Source organism: Hyperolius riggenbachi, chromosome 2, assembly GCF_040937935.1.
Source record: "Hyperolius riggenbachi isolate aHypRig1 chromosome 2, aHypRig1.pri, whole genome shotgun sequence".
In the NCBI taxonomy this organism is placed as follows: Eukaryota; Metazoa; Chordata; class Amphibia; order Anura; family Hyperoliidae; genus Hyperolius; species Hyperolius riggenbachi.
The window spans coordinates 536289462-536315515 of record NC_090647.1 but is presented as its reverse complement, the minus strand read 5'-3'; the positions used below and the strand labels follow the sequence as shown (position 1 = coordinate 536315515).

Sequence of the window (26054 nt, the reverse complement as noted above, 5' to 3'; positions counted from 1 at the left end):
GCTGGCGTCTGAGTCGGACTGGAGCTCTCTGCCCTTTACCAATCCAGCCACGGGCCCATCCATCTGGCCCATCAAGACTCACCCTCATTTCATCAGTCCATAAAACCTTAGAAAAATCAGTCTTGAGATATTTCTTGGCCCAGTCTTGACGTTTCAGCTTGTGTGTCTTGTTCAGTGGTGGTCGTCTTTCAGCCTCTCTTACCTTGGCCATGTCTCTGAGTATTGCACACCTTGTGCTTTTGGACACTCCAGTGATGTTGCAGCTCTGAAATATGGCCAAACTGGTGGCAAGTGGCATCTTGGCAGCTGCACGCTTGACTTTTCTTAGTTCATGGGCAGTTATTTTGGGCCTTGGTTTTTTCACACGCTTCTTGCGACCCCCGATTATTTTGAATGAAACGCTTGATTGTTCGATGATCATGCTTCAGAAGCTTTGCAATTTTAAGAGTGCTGCATCCCTTTGCAAGATATCTCACTATTTTTGACTTTTCTGAGCCTGTCAACTCCTTCTTTTGACCCATTTTACCAAAGGAAAGGAAGTTGCCTAATAATTATGCACACCTGATATAGGGTGTTGATGTCATTGGAATACACCCCTTCTCATTACAGAGATGCACATCACCTAATATGCTTACTTGGTAGTAGGCTTTCAAGCCTATACAGCTTGGAGTAAGACAACATGCATAAAGAGGATGATGTGGTCAAAATACTAATTTGCCTAATAATTCTACACTCCCTGTAGGTTAGCCGGGTAGGTGCCTCCAGTATAGGTAGCCAGTATAGTTGCCCCCATTATAGGCTAGCTAGGTAGGTGCCCACAGTATAGGTTAGCTAGGTAGGTTTCCCCAGTTTAGGCTAGATAGGTAGGTGCCACCAGTAAAGGTTAGATAGGTAGGTGCTCTCAGTATAGGTTAGCTAGGTGGGTGCCTCTAATATAGGTAGCCAGTATAGTTGCCACCAGTATAGGTTAGATAGGAAGGTGCCCCAGTATAGGTTAGAAAGGTAGGTGCCCACAGTATAGGTTAGATAGGTAGGTGCCCCAGTATGGGCTAGATAGGTAGGAGCCCCCAGTATAGGTTAGATAGGTAGGTGCCTACTGCTAAACTTGAAGTAGATCACCGGCTATGCAGCGGCAAGTGAACGGGGCTGGGAACACAGGGAGGTGAGTTGCTCTCTACATCGCTTCCCTGTGCTTTACTCTGCATAGAGGGGGGAGCACGGAGGGCGGCCCCGGAGAGAGGAAGGAAGGAAAAAGTCGGGCTGCCATACCCACAGCCGCAACTCCCCCTCTATCATGGTGCTTACCCTTCCTCAGCGCTCAGGGTGCCCGCACAGCCGGCACACCCCTAGAAACGGCACTGGGTGGCAATTACCCAAGGGCCCCAGAGTACTGCTGAGTCCCCCTAGGTCTGCCCCTGACTTATCTTCCCAGGGCCCAGGCACCATTTTAGGCAGGATTGCAACTCACTGGTCCCGGCACGCTACTCCATGCATGTTCCCCGCTGACTGCCTTTTTTCCATGATCCGTCACATGTCGTCATGCATAATATGTGCTGGGGCACTCAGAAGAGGCAGGAAGCGGGATAAAGACAGGGTGCAGGGCGTGGCAGTGTGCTGGAACAGGTGAGTTACAATCCTGCCACAAATTATGCAGCGGCCTCTGGGGGAGCATGGCGCACTGGCCCTGGGGGCTGGATTTGCTGGGGAGAAGGGCCCTCAGGTTATCTTTTCCATGTGTCCATTGAAGCTTGAACCGGCCCTGGAGACTGTCACCCAAGTGGGATCAGTTCTCAATCTTCAAGATATAGAGTAGGCCTATGGCTGTACAGATGTGCAACAGAAATGCCATTGAAAAGAAGTTTTGTTATTTTTCAGCTGTAACATTTTTTTTACTGTAAAAATATTGTTTTTTTCACTTTTTTGCATTTTTCACGGTAAAATATTGTTTTTTGTGTTTTCATGAAAAATGCAAAAAAGCGAAAATAGAAGCTATTTTCATGAAAAGTTTCTTAAAGCATAATGAAACCCTGCATTTCTTCTTTGCTCTAATAGATTATTTACAGCATATTATATACAACCAGCATTTTATTTTACTAAAACAGCATTCAAAGGGTTACACACAGGACAGAAAAACTCAATGCCGGGAAAGCTGAACGCATCTGAACGGGAGATAATGTTATTTTGTATTTAAAGAGACTCTGAAGCGAGAATAATTCTCGCTTCAGAGCTCATAGTTAGCAGGGGCATGTGTGCCCCTGTTAAACCGCCGCTATCCCGTGGCTAAACGGGGGTCCCTTCACCCCCAAATCCACCCCCGCAAGACTTGGTCTCAAGTTAGTCGTAAATCTTCTTCTTCCTGGAGGCAGGGCTAACGGCTGCAGCCCTGCCTCCAGTCACGTCTATCAGACGCGCATCGCCACCTCTCCCCTGCCCCTCTCAGTGAAGGAAGACTGAGAGGGGCGGGGAAGAGGCGGAGATACGCGTCTGACAGACGCACATGGGGCAGGGCTGCGGCGGTTAGCCATGCCCCAACCAGGAAGCGCTCCCCCGCTGCACCGAGGGGATTTGGGGGTGAAGGGACCCCCGTTAAGCTGCGGGATAGCAGCGTTTTAGCAGGGGCACACATGCCCCTGCTAACTATGAGGTCTGAAGCGAGATTTATTCTCGCTTCAGACTCTCTTTAATTGTATCAAGTGAGGAATGTAAATAAACACTTCTCTGACACGGCAGGCTCTGCAGAACAAAGTCAGACAATCAGAAAGCGTTTCTGCTTATGTTAGAAGATGAATCAAGCAGTTATAAATAAAATGCAAAGTCAGTTCTCAGGGCAAAAAAAGTGTACTTTGGGAACGTATCATTTGTAAATGAATAATAATACTTATGCACAAAAGCAAATATGATAACCGTATGGCATATAAAAAATAGGAAAACATTGTTTTATTGAATATTATGTCAGGGTTTTATACCGCTTTAAAATTGAAAATAGAATTTTCGATGCGAAAATGACTTTGGCGTAAACATGGCTCTCGGCTAGTGGGGAGAAAGAAATGCTCTCCGCTAGCGCTTGGCCAAGTCGATCACCTGTACATAACGTAGGCAGCACGTCAATATTTACAATGAGGCTAAACAGCGTTGTAAAGCATGTATATTGCTTTATTGATCCGGGCTACAATTTAGAGCAAATACAGAGAGAAAATAAACCTTATAGATAAAAAATTGTATCTACAGTCCTCATCCTGAATAATACATTCCTGGAATTCCAAAGTCTTATTGTGTATGTAAAAGCAAAAAAAAATGTAGGTTTATGTCGTTTTTTTTCATTACAAATGAATAACAATAGGGCTTTGTTTTTTTTTGTTTTTTGTATTTTTAGTGTTTTCAAGCTCTAAAACAGTCAACTTGTGTACTATTGAACTTTTTTTTTAATTCCTATTTCTTTTCTTTTATTCGCTGCACGTAGCAGCACATGTTTTCAGCTCTAACAAGTTATTAGTGAGGGTTAAAGAGGAATTGTAGTGAAACTATTGTAATGCATAACATTGCTTTCTTTTTTTTTTTTTTTTTTACAATATTTATCTATAAATGATGTAGTCAGTTAGGAGTTGGCCTATTGGAACATCTTTCCTCTGCCTGATTTACCTTCTGAAACGTATCACAGGGGACAACATCTTTAGTACGAAATAATACAAAGAATGAGAATTGGCTCCTGGGTGCATACAAAAAACTCCTATTTATTAGTCAAAAAAACACATATGCAAAAAGTTTTAGAAAAACTGCAGCCTCCGTCAGGTCATAAATGGTTTTGGATGACACATTTTTAATTTCTATGTCTGTGTCTGTATAATCCTGATTCTGTTTTTTTCTAAAACCTTTTGCATATGTGTTTTTTTGACTAATAAATAGGAGTTTTTTGTATGCACCCAGGAGCCAATTCTTTGTATTATTTCGTATTCAACTTTGTTGGCATGGTGCATACTTGAAACATGTTTTAGATTTATTTATTGGGTTTATTAATTGTATTATTTGACTCTTCTCTCCACGGATCCCCAGTTTGTGCAATAGTGGAACACAACATCTTTAGTCCTGCCAGGTGCAGCTCTGCAGAATGTTTGGTTACTGAGGGTTACAAAGCCAGTACAAAATATACTTGTTCTCCCAGAATGCTCAAGGAGGGGGGACTCCACATTCCGCATAGATAATTAGCCTAAGCTCACTGGGAGGGGCTACATTCAGGCCTCTTTTACAGTGGGACGTTGCGTTTTGGTGCAACGTTAAAGTCGCAATGCAAACTTACAACGCAACGCACCTAAAAAGTCGCAACGCAGCATTACCACTGCATACAGCATATACAGTAGAAAGTACAGGCAATAATAAGTATGTCTCCAGATTATTACTGAGCATGTGCAAACAGTCTAACGCAGCTAATAACGTGTATGCCGCACAGCATGCAGCGCTTTCACTTAAAATGCCGCGTTAGTCACCAACCCAACGTGTGCACTGTGAACATCGCAAAAATCAAGCACCTCATCCCCCAGAAGATCTACCAACTTTAGCTCATGCCTTCATTACCTCCCGACTGGACTATTGCAATGCTCTCTACACTGGCCTTCCAAAGAAAGACTTGTACCGCCTACAGCTGATACAGAATACTGCTGCCAGACTGCTAACCAACCAACCCCGTCACTGCCACATAACGCCAGTCCTGCATTCCCTTCACTGGCTACCTATAGAATGGAGGGTCCTATTCAAGATCGGCCTATTGACATTTAAATCCATGAATAATCTAGGCCCTGGATACATGAAATATATGTTGCAGCTGCGTAGCAATCCCGCATACTCAGATCCACAGGTTCTAATAATCTAGTTATACCCAGAGTCCACTTGGAAACTTTTGGTCCCAGAGCCTTCTGTCATGCTGCCTTTACGTTTTGGAACTCCTTACCTCAACAAATCAGGACAGCTCCATCCCTGCACGTGTTTAAATCCAGACTGAAAACCCACATGTTCAGTTTGGCATTTGCAGAAATATAACTTTTGTTATGTGAATACTTCATCCTACTACCAATTACTGAATATGAGAGCCTACGCGCTTTGAGTCCTATGGGAGAAAAGCGCTACAGAAATGTTATTGTATTTATTGTTTTATTGTATTGTATTGAACAGGGCATTGAGTTTTCATTGCAGTGAGTTATTCTGCGTTAAAGGGGAACTGAAGAGAGAGGTATATGGAGGCTGTCATGTTTATTTCCTTTTAGACAATACCAGTTGCCTGGCAGCCCTGCTGATCCTCTGCCTCTAATACTATTAGCCAAAGCCCCTGAACAAGCATGCAGCAGATCAGGTGTTTCAGTGGTTCAGACTTATAAGTCTGATCTGACAAGACTAGCTGCATGCTTGTTTCTGGTTTTAATCAGATACTACTGCAGAGAAATAGACCAGCAGGGCTGCCAGGCAACTGGTATTGATTAAAAGGAAATAAACATGACAGCCTCCATAAACCTCTCTCTTCAGTTCCCCTTTAAATGTCACTAGTCACACTAGTGAAGAAACGGACCGTTCCACATGGAATGGGGTCATGGGCCGACACGGATCTAGCGATGGGAGGGTGAGGGGAGGGTGCAGCAGCCGGGCAGGTGGATGAGGGAGGCTTTACACATACCTAATCTTCATAGGCAGCCAGCGGTAGAGGCTTCCATATTCTTCCGCGTCATGTGACTACATGGCGCGTCATGTGACTAGTCACATGACACGCTGTGTAGTCACAGCGGAAGAAGAGCAGCGTGGCTGCTGCCCCTGGAGTGAACATCCATCATCACAATTAGTAGCCGATACCCCCTTACCCATGGGAAATCGTTACCATGGCTATGACAGTTTCCTGAACCTGACCCCATTGCATTGTGGGAGATAATATGCTGTGCCAAGCAAACAGTACCTCCCTCTGTGCGTTTAACCTTTCACTTTGGTATGTCGTGATTCCCCCCCCAACATGCTGCATTTAAAAATAAGCCAGGCAATTTAAAGTTTCAATGCATTTTGAAAATTAGTGTTTTTCGATGAATATTGTTTCGAAATTCATTTTGAGAATTATGATATTAAATTATTGTTTTGAACCTCATTATCTTAGAAGTGTATCACTTTTTGTATCAATGTTATATGTAGCGGAGAAAGGGGGTTTTAGGGTAAGTTGTCAGGAAGGGGTTTTATGGTTAGGCACCACTAGTGGGGGCTTAGAGTTAGGCACCACCAGGGGAGTCTTAGGATTATGCACCACCAGGGATGGTCTTACGGTTAGGCACCATCAGGGAAGGGTCTTAGGTTTAGGCACCTCCAGGGGGGTCTTAGGGATCAGGCACCACTGGGGGGGGGGGGGTCTTATAGTTTGGCACCACTGGGGGGTCCTAGGGTTAGGCACCACCAGGGGGGTCTTATGGTTAGGCACCATCAAGGGGGGTCTTAGGGTTGGGCACCACCAGGGGGGTCTTAGGGTTAGGCACCACTGGGGGGCGGTCTTATAGTTTGGCACCACTAGGGGAGGCTCATGGTTAGGCACCATCAGGGAAGGGTCTTAGGGTTAGGCACCTCCAGGGGGGTCTTAGGGATCGGGCATCACTGGGGGGGGGGGGGGTCTTATAGTTTGGCACCACTGGGGGGGTCCTAGGGTTAGGCACCACCAGGGGGGTCTTATGGTTAGGCACCATCAGGGGGGGGGTCTTAGGGTTGGGCACCACCAGACAGGTCTTAGGGTTATGCACCACTGGGGGGGGGTCTTATAGTTTGGCACCACTGGGGGGGTCCTAGGGTTAGGCACCACCAGGGGGTCTTATGATTAGGCACCATCAGGGGGGGTCTTAGGGTTGGGCACCACCAGGGGGGTCTTAGGGTTAGGCACCACTGGGGGGCGGTCTTATAGTTTGGCACCACTAGGGGGGGCTCATGGTTAGGCACCATCAGGGAGGGTCTCAGGGTTAGGCTTCGGTAGAGGGAGGGTTCTGTGTGAGAGTAGGGTTACATTTAGTTGTAGTAAAATATCGGTAATATTTACCAATGTTTTACTATGCTTAAAAGGGCTATAAATACATTTTCATTTTCATTGTTATAGACAATATTTTGTGATTTTTTTTTTACCGTTATTTTAACATATTTATTATCCTGTCTCAGATAAAACTGAAGAAACGATAAAAACAGTCAGGAACCTTTTTGGCTGAGAGAGCCATGAACACCACATATTTTAAAATGTAATTTCATAAGACCCATACAATATGTTTCAAACTAAATAAAGTAAATGTGTGCATTTTATGTAAGACCAACACTTTTAAAGTACATTAAGTCACAGTGACAGGCAGCCTATTGGGACAATCAAAGTGTGGGGATGTCGTCCAACAAAGTCACTGGACCCAACAGGGTGCAGTGCAGGACAATCGGAGTGGCCATTAGTTTTGGGGGGAGTAAGTAAGTTTGTAGTGAATGCTACAGCAGTAGTGTGATCTACTTTGAAAATTTTACTTGCGCTGTCACACTAAGCTGCGCTACTTGAGCAATGCAGCTTAAGGTAGCCATACACTGGTCGATTTGCCATCAGATTCGACCAACTGACAGATCCCTATCTGATCGAATCTGATCAGAGAGGGATCGTATGGCTGCCTTTACTGCAAACAGATTGTGAACCGATTTCAGCCTGAAACCGCTCACAATCTGTTGTGGTGGTGGTGGTGCTGCCGCCGCTCCCCCTGCCCGCATGCCCGCATACATTACCTGCTCCGCCGGCGCGACTCCAGTCGCCAGGTCACCGCTGCTCCGTCTCTGCTCTGGTCTCCGGCCCCGGCATGCTTTACTTCTTCCTGCCCGGCAGGAAGTTTAAACAGTAGAGCGCCCTCTACTGTTTAAACTTCCTGCCGGGCCGGAGGAACTGAAGCATGCCGGAGACCAGCGCGGACACGGAGCAGCGGTGACCGGGGGTAGACGTGCCGGCGGAGCAGGTAATGTATGCGGCTCTATTGCGTCGGTCGTCGGGTACTCGAACGCCGCTAGCGACTCGCTCCCTACCCGCGGGCGATCGACGCTAATTTTCCGCACGGAGCGATCGACGGGATCAGACGAAAAGGATCGAAATTCGGCGTGTAGCGCGAACGATTGGCAGCATATTCGATCCCAGTGATCGAATCTGCTGTCGAAACGGCGGTGAATCGTGCCAGTGTATGGCCACCTTTAGGGAATCACCTCCTACTGATTTGTCTAAGAGCCAGATGCAGCTATCAAAAGAGCAAGATCTGGCTCCCGAGCCATAGGTTCCCTACCCCTGCTTTATTTGATGTATGGAGGGATAAGTGAGTAAAAGAGTGTTTACAGTTCTAAGCTATGTCTACAGCCAAGCTTTACAAAATAAGTCTCTACAGTTCACAGAATTCAGCCGTCAGTAAATATTTACCTGCCTGTGATTTGTTGCAGAGCGAACTATTTACAGTATTTGCACTGTTTGCAGTAGGTCCCTGTATATGTGGCCCTGTAGCAGGAAGGGCAGCCAGCTTCTGTGGATAGCGTTGCCATTACACTCCGTACATCGCCTGTTATTTCTACCAGCCATCACGCTCGAGGCATTTACTGACACACACAGTGATGTGGAGCTGGGTTCACTTCAAACACACAGCTGTGTGCAGAGATGCTCCATGTTTTATTAACCTTCTTTATACATTTTCATGTTTGAAGTCATTTTCACTGCACATCTCTCTTATATACTGTATGTTCCTTAGACACTGAAGCGGAAAAAAATGAGAATTGATATAATGAATTGGTTGTGTAGTATGGATAATTACTAGAACATTAGTAGCAAAGAAAATATTCTCATATTTTTATTTTCAGTTATATATATACAGGATCTTCTCAAAAAATTAGCATATTGTGATAAAGTTCATTATTTTCTGTAATGTACTGATAAACATTAGACTTTCATATATTTTAGATTCATTACACACAACTGAAGTAGTTCAAGCCTTTTATTGTTTTTCTTATTGATGATTTTGGCATACAGCTCATGAAAACCCAAATTTCCTATCTCAAAAAATTAGCATATTTCATCCGACCAATAAAAGAAAAGTGTTTTTAAAACAAAAAAAGTCAACCTTCAAATAATTATGTTCAGTTATGCACTCAATACTTGGTCGGGAATCCTTTTGCAGAAATGACTGCTTCAATGCAGCGTGGCATGGAGGCAATCAGCCTGTGGCACTGATCAGGTGTTATGGAGGCCCAGGATGCTTCGATAGCAGCCTTAAGCTCATCCAGAGTGTTGGGTCTTGCGTCTCTCAACTTTCTCTTCACAATATCCCACAGATTCTCTATGGGGTTCAGGTCAGTAGAGTTGGCAGGCCAATTGAGCACAGTAATACCATGGTCAGTAAACCATTTACCAGTGGTTTTGGCACTGTGAGCAGGTGCCAGGTCGTGCTGAAAAATGAAATCTTAATCTCCATAAAGCTTTTCAGCAGATGGAAGCATGAAGTGCTCCAAAATCTCCTGATAGCTAGCTGCATTGACCCTGCCCTTGATAAAACACAGTGGACCAACACCAGCAGCTGACATGGCACCCCAGACCATCACTGACTGTGGGTACTTGACACTGGACTTCAGGCATTTTGGCATTTCCCTCTCCCCAGTCTTCCTCCAGACTCTGGCACCTTGATTTCCGAAAGACATGTAAAAGTTGCTTTCATCGAAAAAAGTACTTTGGACCACTGAGCAACAGTCCAGTGCTGCTTCTCTGTAGCCCAGGTCAGGCGCTTCTGCCGCTGTTTCTGGTTCAAAAGTGGGTTCATGCTTCCATCTGCTGAAAAGCTTTATGGAGATGAAGATTTCATTTTTCAGCACGACCTGGGACCTGCTCACAGTGCCAAAACCACTGGTAAATGGTTTACTGACCATGGTATTACTGTGCTCAATTGGCCTGCCAACTCTCCTGACCTGAACCCCATAGAGAATCTGTGGGATATTGTGAAGAGAAAGTTGAGAGACGCAAGACCCAACACTCTGGATGAGCTTAAGGCCGCTATCGAAGCATCCTGGGCCTCCATAACACCTGAGTAGTGCCGCAGGCTGATTGCCTCCATGCCACACCGCATTTAAGCAGTCATTTCTACAAAAGGATTCCCGACCAAGTATTGAGTGCATAACTGAACATAATTATTTGAAGGTTGACTTTTTTTGGTTCAAAACACTTTTCTTTTATTGGTCGGATGAAATATGCTAATTTTTGGAGATAGGAATTTTGGGTTTTCATGAGCTGTATGCCAAAATCATCAATAAGAAAAACAATAACAGGCTTGAATTACTTCAGTTGTGTGTAATGAATCTAAAATATATGAAAGTCTAATGTTTATCAGTACATTACAGAAAATAATGAACTTTTTCACAATATGGTAATTTTTTGAGAAGATCCTGTATATATTTTATAACATTGCATCATTCTCTAATATTTGCAGTTTAAACACTACTCAGCATTGTAAATGATTTTACAGAGCAGGCCAGTGAAAGTTTGACCTGACTTCTGCAGAGAAAAAGAAAATACAGTGACTGACAGTTATAGATAACAAGCTTCAGAAAGCAGTGTTCTCTGCGACTTTGAAAGTGGTGAAGCTCAATTGCTCTTTTGTATAGATAACAACTGGAGTTTCTTAACACTTCCTGTACTGGAAACAATATTAGACTTATGTCTCTGCTCCTAATGTTTTATTTATTAGCTGTACTACACAACCAATTCATTATATCATAAGTTTTTTTTCTCGCTTCAGTGTCTCTTTAAATCTAGCATTAAAGGGACCCTGAGCAGAACCATAAACTGGGCAAATGAACTTACCTTCGGCTTCCTCCAGCCCCTCGCAGTCAGTGAGGTCTCTTGGCATCCTCCAGGCTCCCTCAGTTCATTCCCTGGTGGATTTGTTAGAGCAGTGACTTTGGTCGAAGTCGTGAGTCACAGCCAATGCCTCAGCACATGCGCAAAACGCTTACGGTGAGGGGCGCATGGAGAGGCTACGCATGTACTGCAGTGCACGACTTTGACCGAAGTTGCTTCTCTAATGGAGCCACCGGGGCAGAGGGAGCCCAGAGGGCGCCAAGGGACCTCACAGACTACAAGGGTCTGGAGCAAGCCCAAGGTAAGTTTAAGTGAACCTCCAGACTAAAAATCTACTCTGCAGCACTGAAAAGGCTTGGTGTTACTTTAAGTTTCACAGCATCAGAAGGTTGTTTTTTTTACATAAGCCTTATTTTTAGCTTTACAAAAGCTAAGCTCTGCCCCATCAAAGAAAACTGCCCAGGCTTTTTTCCCCTGATGCTGTGCAAAGCATGATGGGATTTCCTATGTTGTTATTCACGTTGCCTAGCAACTGGGAAGGGTGATCAGGACACAGGACAGTTGGAACTGTGTCTCATGCTCCCTGGCTGTCATCTCCTTTCAACCAAAAAGATGGTTGCCCTCATGAAATCAAACATTTGCCTGTTCTATTAAAACAGGGTGGGTAAGAGATTATATTACCTATCTAGGTACTTAGGTAGTATCCCGTCTAGCAGAACCGCTTGTCAGTTAGACAGGCTTGAAATGTGTATTCAACATTATTTCGGCAGCTGATTCAACACAAGATCCCTTCAATCCTTCTTATCTGCTCTTGCAGCATGATTGGATTGAGTGCAGTATAAGTGAGCTACTCTCTCTGCAGGTGGTCGGGGCAGGAGTTCTGTGTGTCGGGAGAGAATATGGAAACGAGAAGCTACAGGCATTCGTCCTGCTTCGGCTTCTCCTTTTGGTACACATACTGCAGCATGTGCTCGGCCAGGCATATCTCCCAGTAATAACGGGGCTCGGGGAGGAGGGGGACGGGCGTGAGGGAGGAGGAGTCAGGGAGCACAGGGCAGCGAGGGCCGAGCTATGCTGCATGGTGACCACATGGAGGGCAGCTGATTTCAGTATGGGGAGTAGGGACAGGGGTGGGATGAATTGGATGCATCATGCTGTGACTTCGGGACAGGATCAGCTATAGGAGAAAGCTACAACACTGTGCAGCGAGGAAAGCTTTGCAGAACAGAGCAGCTGATCTGTGGTGAATCAGCTGCTAAAGAAACACAGTGCACACTTTTTAAGCCTGTCTAACTGACGAGCTGTGCTGCTAGACGGGATAATACACAAGTACCCCTATCTATTTTAATATATTTGAATATCCCGAACATCTGAACCATGTTCGGCCGAGCCGACCCGACCCCGAATAACTGGGTGTTCGATCAACACTAGCCCTAATGAGCCTTTCTGTCTGTCTCGCGGTCCCTGGGTTCCAGTGCTGGATACCTGGTTCAAATCTCCCGCTGCGGGAGGCTTCAGAAGTCTTCGGAAGCCCAAGTGCTCCCAAAGATGGGCGGCTCAGTACTGTGCATGCACGAGACAGCGTGCTCATGCATGTGCATCACGGAGAGGCCCATCTTCGGGAGCACTCAGACTACTGAAGATTACTGAAGCCTTGGGCGGCGGCTGAGAGCAGTCTCTAACCCATCGATGGGAGACTGCTAATGGGGGATCCAGCGCTGGAACGCGGGGGCCGTAGGAGGAACGGGGAAGCTCTATAAGACCCAGAGCCTTTATACAGTGGGTTGCAAAAGTATTCGGCCCCCTTGAAGTTTTCCACATTTTGTCATATTACTGCCACAAACATGAATCAATTTTATTGGAATTTCACATGAAAGACCAATACAAAGTGGTGTACATGTGAGAAGTGGAACGGAAATCATACATGATTCCAAACATTTTTAACAAATAAATAACTGCAAAGTGGTGTGTGCATAATTATTCGGCCCCCTTTGATCTGAGTGCAGCCAGTTGTCTATAGACATTGCCTGATCAGTGCTAATGACTAAATAGAGTGCACCTGTGTGTAATCTAATGTCAGTACAAATACAGCTGCTCTGTGAGGGCCTCAGAAGTTGTCTAAGAGAATATTGGGAGCAACAATACAGTGAAGTCCAAAGAACACACAAGACAGGTCAGGGATCAAGTTATTGAGAAATGTAAAGCAGGCTTAGGCTACAAAATGATTTCCAAAGCCTTGAACATCCCACGGAGCACTGTTCAAGCGATCATTCAGAAATGGAAGGAGTATGGCACAACTGTAAACCTACCAAGACAAGGCCATCCACCTAAACTCACAGGCCGAACAAGGAGAGCGCTGATCAGAAATGCAGTCAAGAGGCCCATGGTGACTCTGGACGAGCTGCAGAGATCTACAGCTCAGGTGGGAGACTCTGTCCATAGGACAACTATTAGTCGCGCACTGTACAAAGTTGGCCTTTATGGAAGAGTGGCAAGAAGAAAGGCATTGTTAACAGAAAGCATAAGAAGTCCCGTTTGCAGTTCGCCACAAGCCATGTGGGGGACACAGCAACCATGTGGAAGAAGGTGCTCTGGTCAGATGAGACCAAAATGGAACTTTTTGGCCAAAATGCAAAACGCTATGTGTGGCGGAAAACTAACACTGCACATCACTCTAAACACACCATCTCCGCTGTTAAATATGGTGGTGACAGCATCATGCTTGGGGGGTGCATTTCTTCAGCAGGGACAGGGAAGCTGGTCAGAGTTGATGGGAAGATGGATGGAGGCAAATACAGGGCAAACTTGGAAGAAAACCTCTTGGAGACTGTAAAAGACTTGAGACGGAGGTTCACCTTCCAGCAGGACAACGACCCTAAACATAAAGCCAGGGCAACAATGGAATGGTTTAAAACAAAACATATCCATGTGTTAGAATGGCCCAGTCAAAGTCCAGATCTAAATCCAATCGAGAATCTGTGGCAAGATCTGAAAACTGCTGTTCACAAACGCTATCCATCTAATCTGACTGAGTTGGAGCTGTTTTGCAAAGAAGAATGGGCAAGGATTTCAGTCTCTAGATTTGCAAAGCTGGTAGAGACATACCCTAAAAGACTGGCAGCTGTAATTGCAGCAAAAGGTGGTTCTACAAAGTATTGACTCAGGGGGCTGAATGATTACGCACACCCCACTTTGCAGTTATTTATCTGTAAAAAATGTTTGGAATAATGTATGATTTTCGTTCCACTTCTCACGTGTACAGCACTTTGTATTGGTCTGTCACGTGGAATTCCAATAAAATTGACGCATGTTTGTGGCAGTAATGTGACAAAATGTGGAAAACTTCAAGGGGGCCGAATACTTTTGCAACCCACTGTATATATATATAAATATATATATATATATATATATATATATATATTTATTTATTTTTTATTTTTTTTAATAACTTCGGTGATTCTACACCTGATCGAAGAAGCAAGTCACACTACGCCATCCCTAATGACATAGTCATTAAAGAGGAACCGAGATGGGTTTGTCCTTCCATTGTGCCTCCAGTGCCTCAGTGCTGCTGACAAATGCCTTCCTTGCTTTCCAGTTTGCTTATATTGTCACATTAATTTGGATCTGTACGATATAAGCTTCCTTTTTACTGGAAACTATGTTTCTTTGTATAAGAATATTGTGGTCATGTGACCACAGGTCAGAGCATTCTCTCATTCAGACTTCCAGTCATTGAACGTGCGTTAACAGTGAAGCATACTTTTCATTGACTGTATGCTTCACTGTACACGCATTCCTGATCTGTTGCGTTGCCTTCCTGCTGTCACAGAAAAAGCATCGCAAGGCCCACTGTGAAAGCATCCTTATCAAATCTAACATTTAATCTGTTAAAAAGGTTTAGCAGTGTTGGCCTGTTTTCGAATATGCTGTTGCTTAGCAACATAGAATAGCATCTCTATTTTGCTAAGCGACAGTACTCTGCACTAGTGTAGCTACAACTTGCTTAGCAACAGCTTCTTCCTCCTCTGCTACCCCCTGAGCTGAACTGAACAGCAGTGATGCTGACAGGACTTCTCTCATCTCTGCACATCACAGCAGAGGAAACTTAGGGTAGAAAACGCTGATGCTCTATAAATGGAGCAGTTTCTCCTCTGAAGTTCTGCCATGTGCAGCTGTGTGCGAAGGTGCCCCCTGTGTCTTAGCAGCTTAGCGTCTAGTGACACCAGACTGAAGTAAGAGTGCTGGCCTTTTTTTATGAACACAGTATAGATAGTGCATAGAGTACAGTTTATCATGGAGAGATGTATGCGGCTAGGGATTGCGCCAGTCTAACTCAGCAGCGAGGGCATTTGATAGGATTGATTCCAATCTGAGTACTGATTACAACAACATTTGCATTGATTCAGAGAAATTAGCATCCCAATAAACTTCTTTGCTGTATAAACTGAATGTTTGAAGAGAGGTGTGAACACAAGAATACAATTATGTTAAAGAGGAGCTGTCAGCCGTACTATCTCAGATTTAAAAAAACACATACCATATATACTCGCAAGCAAGCCGACCCGCATATAAGCCGACCCCCCAACTTTTACCTGAAAAAAACAGGAAAAAATGATTGACCCTCATGTAAGCCGGGGGTAGGAAATGCTGGCCGTGTGATCCCCCCCAGTGTGTCCCAGTATAGCTAGTATAGTGCCCAGCATGGGTAGGTAGTGCCTCAGTATAGCTAGTATAGTGCCCAGTATAGCTGGTATAGTGCCCAGTACAGCTAGTATAGTGCCCAGTACAGCTAGTAAAGTGCCAAGTATAGCTAGTAAAGTGGCCATTATAGCTAGTATAGTGCTCAGTATAGTTAGTATAGTGCCCCGTATGGATAGGTAGTCCCCCAGTATAGCTAGTATAGTTCCCAGTACAGCTAGTATAGTGCCCAGTACAGCTAGTATAGTTCCCAGTACAGCTAGTATAGTGCCCAGTACAGCTAGTAAAGTGCCCAGTATAGCTAGTATAGTGCTCAGTATAGTTAGTATAGTGCCCTGTATGGATAGGTAGTCCCCCAGTATAGCTAGTATAGTGCCCAGTATAGCTAGTATAGTGCTCAGTATAGCTAGTATAGCGCCCAGTATAGGTAGGTAGTGCCCAGTATAGGTAGGTAGTGCCCCCTCCTCTCCCCCCCCCCCCTCGGCCGCCGCTACTACCTGAGCTGGCGCCGCATCTTCTATTATTCCCCTCTCCGCTCGTAAAGTAATTCACAGCAGCGAGCCCCACGGTGGCTGCTGTGATGACGAGGCAGGAAGCCGTAGAGAGAGAGCGGTTCCCATAGCTACAGGAAGCCGCTCTCTCTCTACGGCTTCCTGCTTCATCATCACAGCAGCCGCCGTGGGGCGCGCTGCTGTGAATTACTTTACGAGCGGAGAGGGGAATAATAGAAGATGTGGCGCCAGCTCAGGTGATAGCGGCGGACGCGGGGCGGGCTGGAGGGGGAGGGCCCGGACCACAGGTGACTCGCAAACAAGCCGACCCCCCAACTTTTGACCCCCTTTTTGGGGGTAAAAAATTTGGCTTGCTTGCGAGTATATACGGTATATATAAGTTGCCAAATACTTGCTCTACTTACATAACATATGTATTGCACTGTTCACGTTTTGATTTTAGTGATTTCTCTACAGTAAAAAAAGAGAAAATCCTTCTTAGCATTTCCCATTTTAAGTGTGGCTATTTTGAAGCCAGCTCTGATGTCATTTCCTCCCTTAGTCTCCTCTGCCTGATTTGCCCGCCCTTCACTATAGAATATGCATTGTCTCATTGTCTCAACATGAGAAATATTGGCCAATCAGGTGTGTGAGTGTGTGTGTGTGTGTCAGGAGGGAAAGAGGCTTCAATCAGACTGCATTAGTTAAGTCTGAGGGGAAGCACAGAAGCAAAAAGAAGCAAAAAAGGACAACCCAGCATACCCTGCAACTTCCTTGTTGTGTAAAAAATGTTGTGTGTACCAAATAAGAGTCAGGTAAACTGGGGAATGGTTATTTCTCAACAATAAAAGTAATAGAGATTTTAACATTTGGATTGCCTGGTTAGCATCCTTATTACTTGTTTACCAGATAAAAATAAAGAATTGATTTTTGAGTTTATGCCCAGCAGTTACTCTTTAAAAGCTGTTTAAAAAGGGAGGTAGTGGTGGATTTACCTTCCCAATCAGTAGGCATGATTCTGTTGATGTTGGTCAACAATTCTCTTGTTTTGAATACTCCACAATGCAACGCGTTTCACAGGTATGATACTGCTTCATCAGGCAATGATCGGAGCAGCTATAATATAACTAGATAAAGCCAAGCACCTCTGTGCTACTACTGGATTTTTCAAATATAGTTTGTAAAGGAAATATTTATAGAACTAAAAATCAGATAACACCGAATAAATTAATTTCAGTCCATTAGCATAGGTTTCCTCAGGGCAGGTCTTGTCTGACCAACTTGCTCAGGGTTTATGAAGTGGTGAATGCAAATTTAGATTTGGGGAAAGCAATAGATGTAGTGTACTTGGTCTTTTGACACCTATTCCCCGCTATAGCCTGATGCAGAAGCTGAGGATACAGGGAATAGGAACAAATGTATGTATATGGACAGAAGGCAAAGAGTGGTTGTAAACGGATCACCCAAAATGGGAAACTGTGAGCAATGGGTTCCCGCTAGGGTCAGTACTAGGTCCAATTCTTTTCAACTCATCTGTTAATAATCTAATAGATAAAATAAAGAGTAATGTAGTCATCTTTACAGATGATAGGAAATGATGTGGAATTATCAACGCTATTGACAACATTGCTGTATGGAGAAAGACCGGGTCTCGACCTGGATTTTAGGCCAATTTTTATTTACAAAACCACAGTGCTAGAGCACAACGTTTCGACCAGATGGTCTTTATCAAGTGCTTACCAAGTATTTGTGCAACAATCACATTGCTGTATGGGCAAGCATAGGGCAGATGGGATATAATGTTGATTAATATAAAGTCATGCGCCTTTACACATGCCTTAGGCAATGCTCATTATAAAATAAATAGCAAACAGCTGGTAACATTAGACTTTGAGAAGGACTGCTTTAAAACATATTAGGCAACCGTGTTCAATGCCAAGCAGCAGCAGCTAAAGCAAATAATATTCTGTGACGCATAAAACAGGAAATAAAATCCTGTAATGCTAGTATACTATTTTCTCTGTATAAATCACTGGGGGGCCATATCTGGATTATGTAATACAATTATTGGACCATACTATTGGAAGGACATTGATGCTCTAGAACAGGTTCAAAGACGAGCAACTACATTAAAGGGAATCTAAAGCGTGGCTTCCATTTTTACTTCCTTTTACACAATACCAGTTGCCTGACTGTCCTGCTGATCTCTTTGGCTTCAGTAGTGTCTGAATCACACACCTGAAACAAGCATGCAGCTAAACCAGTCAGACTTAAGTCAGAGCACCTGATCTGCATGCTTGTTCAGGGTCTATGGTTAAAAGTATTAGTAAAGGACCACTATCCCAAACATCGTAAAATTTAAAATACATGTAAAAACATATACAAGTAAAAAGTTTTTCCCAGAGTAAGATGAGCCAAAAATGACTTTTCTCCTATGTTGCCGTCACTTGCAGTAAGTAGTAGAAATCTGACAGAACCAACAGGTTTTAGACCAGCTCATCTCCCCATGGGGGATTCTTTATTTTCAAAAGCACTTAGTGAATGGTAGTTGCTCCATCCAACTGCAAAATACTGTGTACGGTGAGCAGGGAGGCTGGCCAGCATCTCTGCATAAATCTTTTTCAGGGAGTGTCTTTATAAAAAATAACGGCCTTGCTGAGAATCCCCCTATGGAGAGATGGACTAGCCCAAAACCTGTCGGTAATATCAGATTTCTACTACCTACTGTGATTGACAGCAACATAGGAGAAAAGTAATATATGGCTCATTTTACTCTGGAAGAAACATATTCTTATTTGTATGCATTTACATTTATTTAAAATTTTACACGTATTCGCGATAGTGGTCCTTTAGAGGCAGAGGACCAGCAGGACAGCCAGGCAATATGCATTGTTTAAAAGGAAATAAATATGGCAACCTCTATATCCCTGTAGCTTTAGGTTACCTTTAAGCACAAAGATCTCACTTACTAAGAAAGTAAGACAAACTGAGCTTATTCAGCTTGGAAAAAAAGACATCTGATAGGTTCCATCGTTAGCATCTATAAAAACATCCAAGAGCAATATAAAAGCTTGGCAGATAGCTTTTTTCCCTAGGTCTGTAAAAAAAGAATAGAACATGAATTATGTATGGAGGAAAGGAGATTCTACCACCTATGAAGAAAGAGGTTCTTCATAGTAACAGTGGTTAAGATGTGGAGTAGTTATGATAAATTCTATAGCTGAGTTAAAAAGGGTTTGGATGCTTTCTTAACCTACTGGGCGATACAATAATATCGCCAGGGGGTGGCGCAGCACATTTTTTAAAAATTATTTTTTTTTTTAATCATGTAGCTAGCCTAGCACTAGCTACATGATAGCCGCTGTGCAGCGGCATCCCCCCACCCCCTCCGATCGCCTCCGGAAATCAAAGCAAACAGGAAATCCCGTTCAGAACGGGATTGCCTATTTGGCTTCCCCCGTCGCCATGGCGACGATCGGGATGACGTCATCGACGTCAACGACGTTGTGATGTCAGAGGGAGTCCCGATCCACCCCTCAGCGCTGCCTGGCACTGATTGGCCAGGCTGCGCACGGGGTCTTGGGGGGGGGGGAGCGGCGCGGCACGGCGGGTAGCGGCGAATCAGCGCGGAGCGGCGGCGATCGGTATATACACGCAGCTAGCAAAGTGCTAGCTGCGCGCAACAAAAAAAATTATGCAAATCGGCCCACCAGGGCCTGAGAAATCCTCTGTGGCGGCTTACCCTGAGCTCAGCTCGGGATTATCCCCCAGAGGGTTAAAGGGGTTCTGTGGAATGTAAAAAACAAACAAACTAACACTTACCTGGGGCTTCTATCGGCCCCCTGTAGCTATCATGTCCTGTGCCGTCCTCCTACGACCCTCCACCCCCCCATACCAGCACCAGTGAATTATTCGTCTAATGCTGGGAATACATGGTTAGATTTTGAGCCATTTAGATGGCTCGATAGATAATTTCCAACATGTCCGATCTCGCGCCCGATTGTTTCCGCGCTCGATTTTGCATGGGGAACAATGGGAAAAGATAAGAAAAACGAATGGAAGATAAGAGAATTGGGCACGAAATCGAGCGGGGAATCGATCGGGCGGGATAATCGAGCCTCAGAAACGTTCGGTGTATTCCCAGCATTACAAGACGAATAGTGCACGCTCCCGCTCACGTCTCCGGGAGTTTACTGCACAGAAGCAGTAAGCTCCTGGAGACGCGAGACGCGCTAGAGGGCTAATTATACCGGGGCCGGTGGCGAGGAATGGATGATCGTAGGAGGACGGCGTGGGACGTGACAGCTACAGGGGGCCAATAGAAGCCCCAGGTAAGTGTCAGTTTGTTTTTTGTTTTTTTTACATTCCACAGAACCCCTTTAACTTGGAAGGAATCCACAGCGATCAGTGCTAGATGTAGGAAGATTACACCTCGATCCAGTGAGGGAGATGATTTGGACACATATGGCTGGATTTACAAAGCCGTGCTAACTGATAGCACTGCCGCGCTATGCTTCACGCACGTTTTACCGCGCATAAAACTTTACGTGCGCTATAACAAACGTTAGCGCGCATTCACATGGCAAAACGTACGCATTGCACCACGTGAACGCATGCAAACATTATAGCGTGAAGTATAGCGCGGCCGAGCTATGAGTTAGCACGACTTTGCAATTTTGTGAATCAAGCCCATTGCACCTTACGCTGGGCTTCTCTAAAATGTAATCTCCCCTATAGAGAAATGCTCAAGTATTGACCTTTTTATCTTTTCCGTGTTCTTAGAAGTGTTTTTTTTTCTTCTCATCTACAGAGGAGCTTTATGACCTCATATTAGTTATAAATGAGAATTTAGCTGCAGCCCATCTTTCTTGACTGCAACAAGATTGTCATTTAGAGCTCTGGATTCTAAAAGTGAACCAAGCACCTTTTTTAGCACCCAGGCCATCTCACTAGCGTATTACAAATGCATGCCAATAACGTGGCTCATCTTTGAAAAAAACTTCCATTTGACCTCTTCTTTTTACATTTAAAAGTTTAGCAGAGAATTTTTACCCTATTTCCGAGGCCTATCCGACCACAGAAATTTCTGGCAGATAAGGACTGGTGTAATTATTTTATAGCACACATTAGCTGAGAGAAAACAAAAGCTGTGATCAGCAGGGTGGGGGGTGGAGAAATGGAGCACTGTGCTTCAAAGAGTTTAGAGAAGTCACAGATGGGGCAGCTAAATGGGGAGGGGGAACATGGCTGCTCCTAAAGCTATTAGAAAGCAGGGGGAAAAAGTGGCGCTTGGTTCCCTTTAACCCTAACAGTGAGAAGAGGGGGAATTAAAGTAGCCTAGTTCTAAGTAAGTTCTAAGTAAGAATAGTATTCTACATACACATGGTTATCTCATAATGCTACATGTTCCTTCAGGGTCTACGTAAAGCAGAGGTGTCAAACTCAAATACAAAGTGGGCCGCAATTGTACACTGGGACCTAGTTGCGGGCCAACCTCAATGTCTACTGGCCACCTTCCTCCCTTATAGTTCCCTAGTGTCTAATGGCCCCCGTCCAACCCATATACAGATCCCCGGTGTCTAGTGGTCCTCCCTCCCCTATACAGTTCCCTGGTGTCTAATGACCTCCCTTCAGCCCCTATGCAGTTCCGTGTTGTCTAGTGGTCCTCCCTCCCCTATACAGTTCCTTGGTGTCTAGAGGCCCCCACCCTCCCCTATACAGTTCCCTAGTATTTAGTTATTTCCCCCATATGGCTTCCCTGGTGTTCTAGGGCATCACCTCTGTCAGGCTTGGTGGTATATTCTCCACAGTCAGCACGTGGTGTATATCCTGATGTGAAGGAGGTACACACGCTAGCACAAGGATATCCCCAGTTTAGTGGAGGAGAGGACTGACTCCCGTAGGAGATGTGGCGCACAGAGCAGGCGTAGATCCGAGCTACCACAAACAATACTTAAATACAATGGATACAATATTCCTAGCGTATTACAATTACAGCTATCAATGAAGCTACAAATGACTGACTAACATATGTATATATCGGCGATGAACCGATATATAACATAAGCAAGGAACGCTAGCTAGGAACTGGAACAATGCAAGCAACAGGACTCAGAAGGATTCGCTACTTCTATGCAGAAGTGAGCGCAATCCACGCAGGGTAACAGGAACAGGACTGAACTAACTAAGCACGGGTGATCACGCTAAGCGCAACCTACCGAAAAGTGCTGGAAACTGACTGACTAAACAAAGGATATAAACAGTTCGAGTAGGTATATATCAGCGACACTGATGTATTAACGTAACACGAATACAAGGAAAATAACAAACGCGCTAGTATGCGTATATATCGGCGATGAACCAATATATGATGCAAGACCAGCAAAGTAACAAATACTGATAAGCAGGAACAGGAACTAGAAGGACTCACTGACTCCTACGCAGGAGATTAGTGCAGTCCACATGAATTAACATTAGAACTAGAAACACGATCTGAGGCCAAAGTGATAGCAAGACAGGCTGGTGCTGCTGAGACTATGATAGCCCATGGAGCACTGCAGGAAGCAGTCCTTTATACTGAGGTCATCCAATGGGAGCAGACATGCAGATTCCCACACAGGTGAATGGTAATTATTCAATCCTGAGCTGGCCAGAACTGCAGAGCAACTGCAGATGGAATTAGCAACTAGTTTGAGTGCAAACCAAACTATGCAAGCAAATGCATGTAATGACATCAGAACTGCTTGGGCTGCAATACCAGTGCAGCCAGCTGTACACGCTGCAGAAGCGATCGTGACAACCTCCAATATAACCTCCCTGGTGGTCTAGAGTGGGCCAAACATAATGTAAAGTGGGGAAACCACTTGAGGGCCAAATTTAATGGCTCAGAGCAGGGTGGAGTTTGACATGTATGAGGTAAAGTCACTCAGTGCACACACCTAAAACTGAGCAAAATGTTAACCATCAGCTTTTCATTGGCTAACACTGGATCCTGGTGATTTGTTTAGGACGGCCTATTGTAAAGAGCATGACTCCAGGTCTGGAAAAGCCCCTTCTCAAAGCATGTCGCCTTCTGACTTTTTGGATAAATTAATGGGAAGAACGTCGGGATACGATGCAAGAATCAGACCAAATTTTAAAGGTAGGCGTCATTTTTTTTAATCATATGAAATGCATTGTAGTGGTTATCTGTGGCGCTTTAAAGTGTACCTGTCACAGCAGGAACAGTTTTCTTGTGTGTGCCCAAATGCGCAGCTGACTAAATTTGTAGAGCTTTCAAATTCAGAAGTAAAAATGTCGTAAATGTTTGGTCAGCTCGCACAAAATATGTCCTGCAAGTGGCTGGTATAAGTCATTAGCAAAAACCTTCTACTCATATCTGTGTCTTAGTTTGCCCTTTGTGTTTGATTGTCCACATATTGGGGACAGGGCCGACGCTCCTGAGTGCTGCAGGGCCTCGGAACTCTGCTGCCCCACCTTCCCCAGCTTTCCCCCTGCTTCAAGGATGTCTTCCCCAGGGCGCCTCTGCAGTGTTGTGAGCAATATCAGCTCACCTGTCCCGGCGCTGGACGTCTATACTCCCATCTTCATTCATCCATTCTCGCTGGCTGCCTCTTGTCAGTAACCGGACACATGTGTTAAAACATGAAGATGGAAGCATGGAACAGGTGAGTTGATATTGCTCACAACACTGCAGCGGCCAGGGCCGGATTTACCATAAGGCACTGTAGGCACGTAGGTTCATGGAGGGCGACATATAAGCTGTCATCTGATATCTATGGCTATAGGCTCCTGTTATTTAAATCCAGGCCCAGGGAAGACATCATGGAAGCAGGGGAAGACCTGGGTAGCCGGGTCACAAGCCGGGGGAGGGGTCAAGTGCCCCCCCGGTTATTTTGTACCAGGGCCCCGGCGTTGCTTCAACCAGCCCTGATGGGGAGACTGTGTGCTTGCTTTATTTAAGATAAAAAGCTATTTTTGTCACATAGAGGTACTAAAGTTAGATGTGAAATTTTAATAAGCATAACGGTACAAATATCTGGCTACTTATTGATGATTTTCTGACACCTCTCCACGTCCTCTCTGCTCGAGCAGTCAGATAATGGAATGAGTGGATCTCTCCACCTCCTCTCTGCTCGAGCAGTCAGATAATGGAATGAGTGGATCTCTCCACCTCCTCTCTGCTCGAGCAGTCAGATAATGGAATGAGTGGATCTCTCCACCTCCTCTCTGCTCGAGCAGTCAGATAATGGAATGAGTGGATCTCTCCACCTCCTCTCTGCTCGAGCAATCAGATAATGGAATGAGTGGATCTCTCCACCTCCTCTCTGCTCGAGCAGTCAGATAATGGAATGAGTGGATCTCTCCACCTCCTCTCTGCTCGAGCAGTCAGATAATGGAATGAGTGGATCTCTCCACCTCCTCTCTGCTCGAGCAGTCAGATAATGGAATGAGTGGATCTCTCCACCTCCTCTCTGCTCGAGCAGTCAGATAATGGAATGAGTTTCAGTGGGACTAGAAGCAGAGCAGAGTGGGCTGGCAGGTTAGGTGGGCACTCGGGGCCTGCTTAATGACGCAAAGAGAAATTAGCATTATTGATTGAACAGCTGGTTTAATCCATCATACTCATTTCAGACCTATTTTTAAATTTGGATAGAGGTAATGTTATACTCTTTTTCAGTATTTTTACAGTCAAGGTTTGTTCCAAATGTGTTTTGAATTAGCTCATAATATTAAATCCAAAACAGTTTTCTGAAAAAAAGGCTTGCCGAATGTTCATGCATACATATGAAAATCATTATCAATGTATACAAACTATATATACTGAAGGATGCACAGCTGTGTGTACGGAATTTTGCCAGCTTTCCCTTTCAATCAGAACTCTGAGCAATCATTACGTAAAAAAATCACTTCTAGGGAGAAAAAGTCACAGTCATGTCTCCACCACATCTCCTGATTGTCTCCAGTGTAGCCCATCACTAATCCCAAGATCTCTCCTCCCCTATCACCATGTTGACAACACTGAAGCAACCTCACCCTCCTCTTCCAAAATGGCCGCTGTGTCTCACGCATTACTGTAATTGGAACTATCGTAAAGTAAGGGGAGGGCCTTACTTTCTACTATACTGATTGCAATGGTGCTTTTGTTGGGTATTCACAGTGCTTCTCTCCTTCATTCGCTTCCCTTACAGATTCTTTTCTCCTTAAACCAACCTTTGGCTGCCTCTGCCAATATAAATAAACTCCTTCCTGAAAACTAACCACAACCAACCCCCAATTTAAACACCTTCCTAAAAAATAGCCCTAACCTTCCCTGCAATGTTAACATCTTCCTAATCTCAAGCCCCCATCAGTGTAAACACCTTCTGAATGCCTAACCCTAACCACCCCCCAATGTAAACGCCTTCCTAATACCTAACTCTAACATCCTCCCAATGTAAACACCTTCCTAATACCTCACCCTAAACCCCCCCCCCCCCAATGTAAACTCCTTTCTAATACCTAACCCTAACCTCCTCCCAATGTAAATAACATCCTAATATCTGACCCTACCTCCCCTCCAATGTAAACTCCTTCCTAATTCCTGACCCTAACCTCCCCCAATTTAAACACCTTCCTAATACCTAACATCCCTCAATGTTAATGCTTTCCTAATGCCTAGCCCCCCCCCCCCCCCCCCCTGTGTAAACCTGTTTCTGATGCTTAGCTCTAACCTTCCTGATTCGTAGCTCCTCCCCCTCACACACACACACATATACAGTCCTTCCTGGAGCCTAACCTCCCACTACTGATTGTTAAATCAGACTTTTCCCTATTCTAAAATAATGCCTAACCCTATCGATCCTGATAGATATTCACTTTCAGTTATCTCCTGCACACTTGGTTATGCCCCATAGTTGACATGCATCACACTGTTATGTAATAGCCAATCACTGGCACCGGCAGGTAATCTGTATGGCTTACATATGAAGAGTGATGTCACAGTAGCCATGGAGATGAGACACTGGGGATAAAGGAAG

The 26054-nt window shown here is 44.8% G+C and overlaps 1 protein-coding gene across 1 annotated transcript in view; it reads left to right on the top strand.

The window, feature by feature from the left end:
* The window catches only part of GLRA2 (glycine receptor alpha 2), a 283775-nt gene that overhangs the window by 7297 nt on the left and 250424 nt on the right, over window positions 1-26054 (top strand). Inside the window, exon 2 of the mRNA XM_068270710.1 lies at window positions 23043-23176. Coding sequence (XP_068126811.1) covers window positions 23043-23176 — 134 coding nt within the window. The remainder of the gene's footprint in view (window positions 1-23042; window positions 23177-26054) is intronic.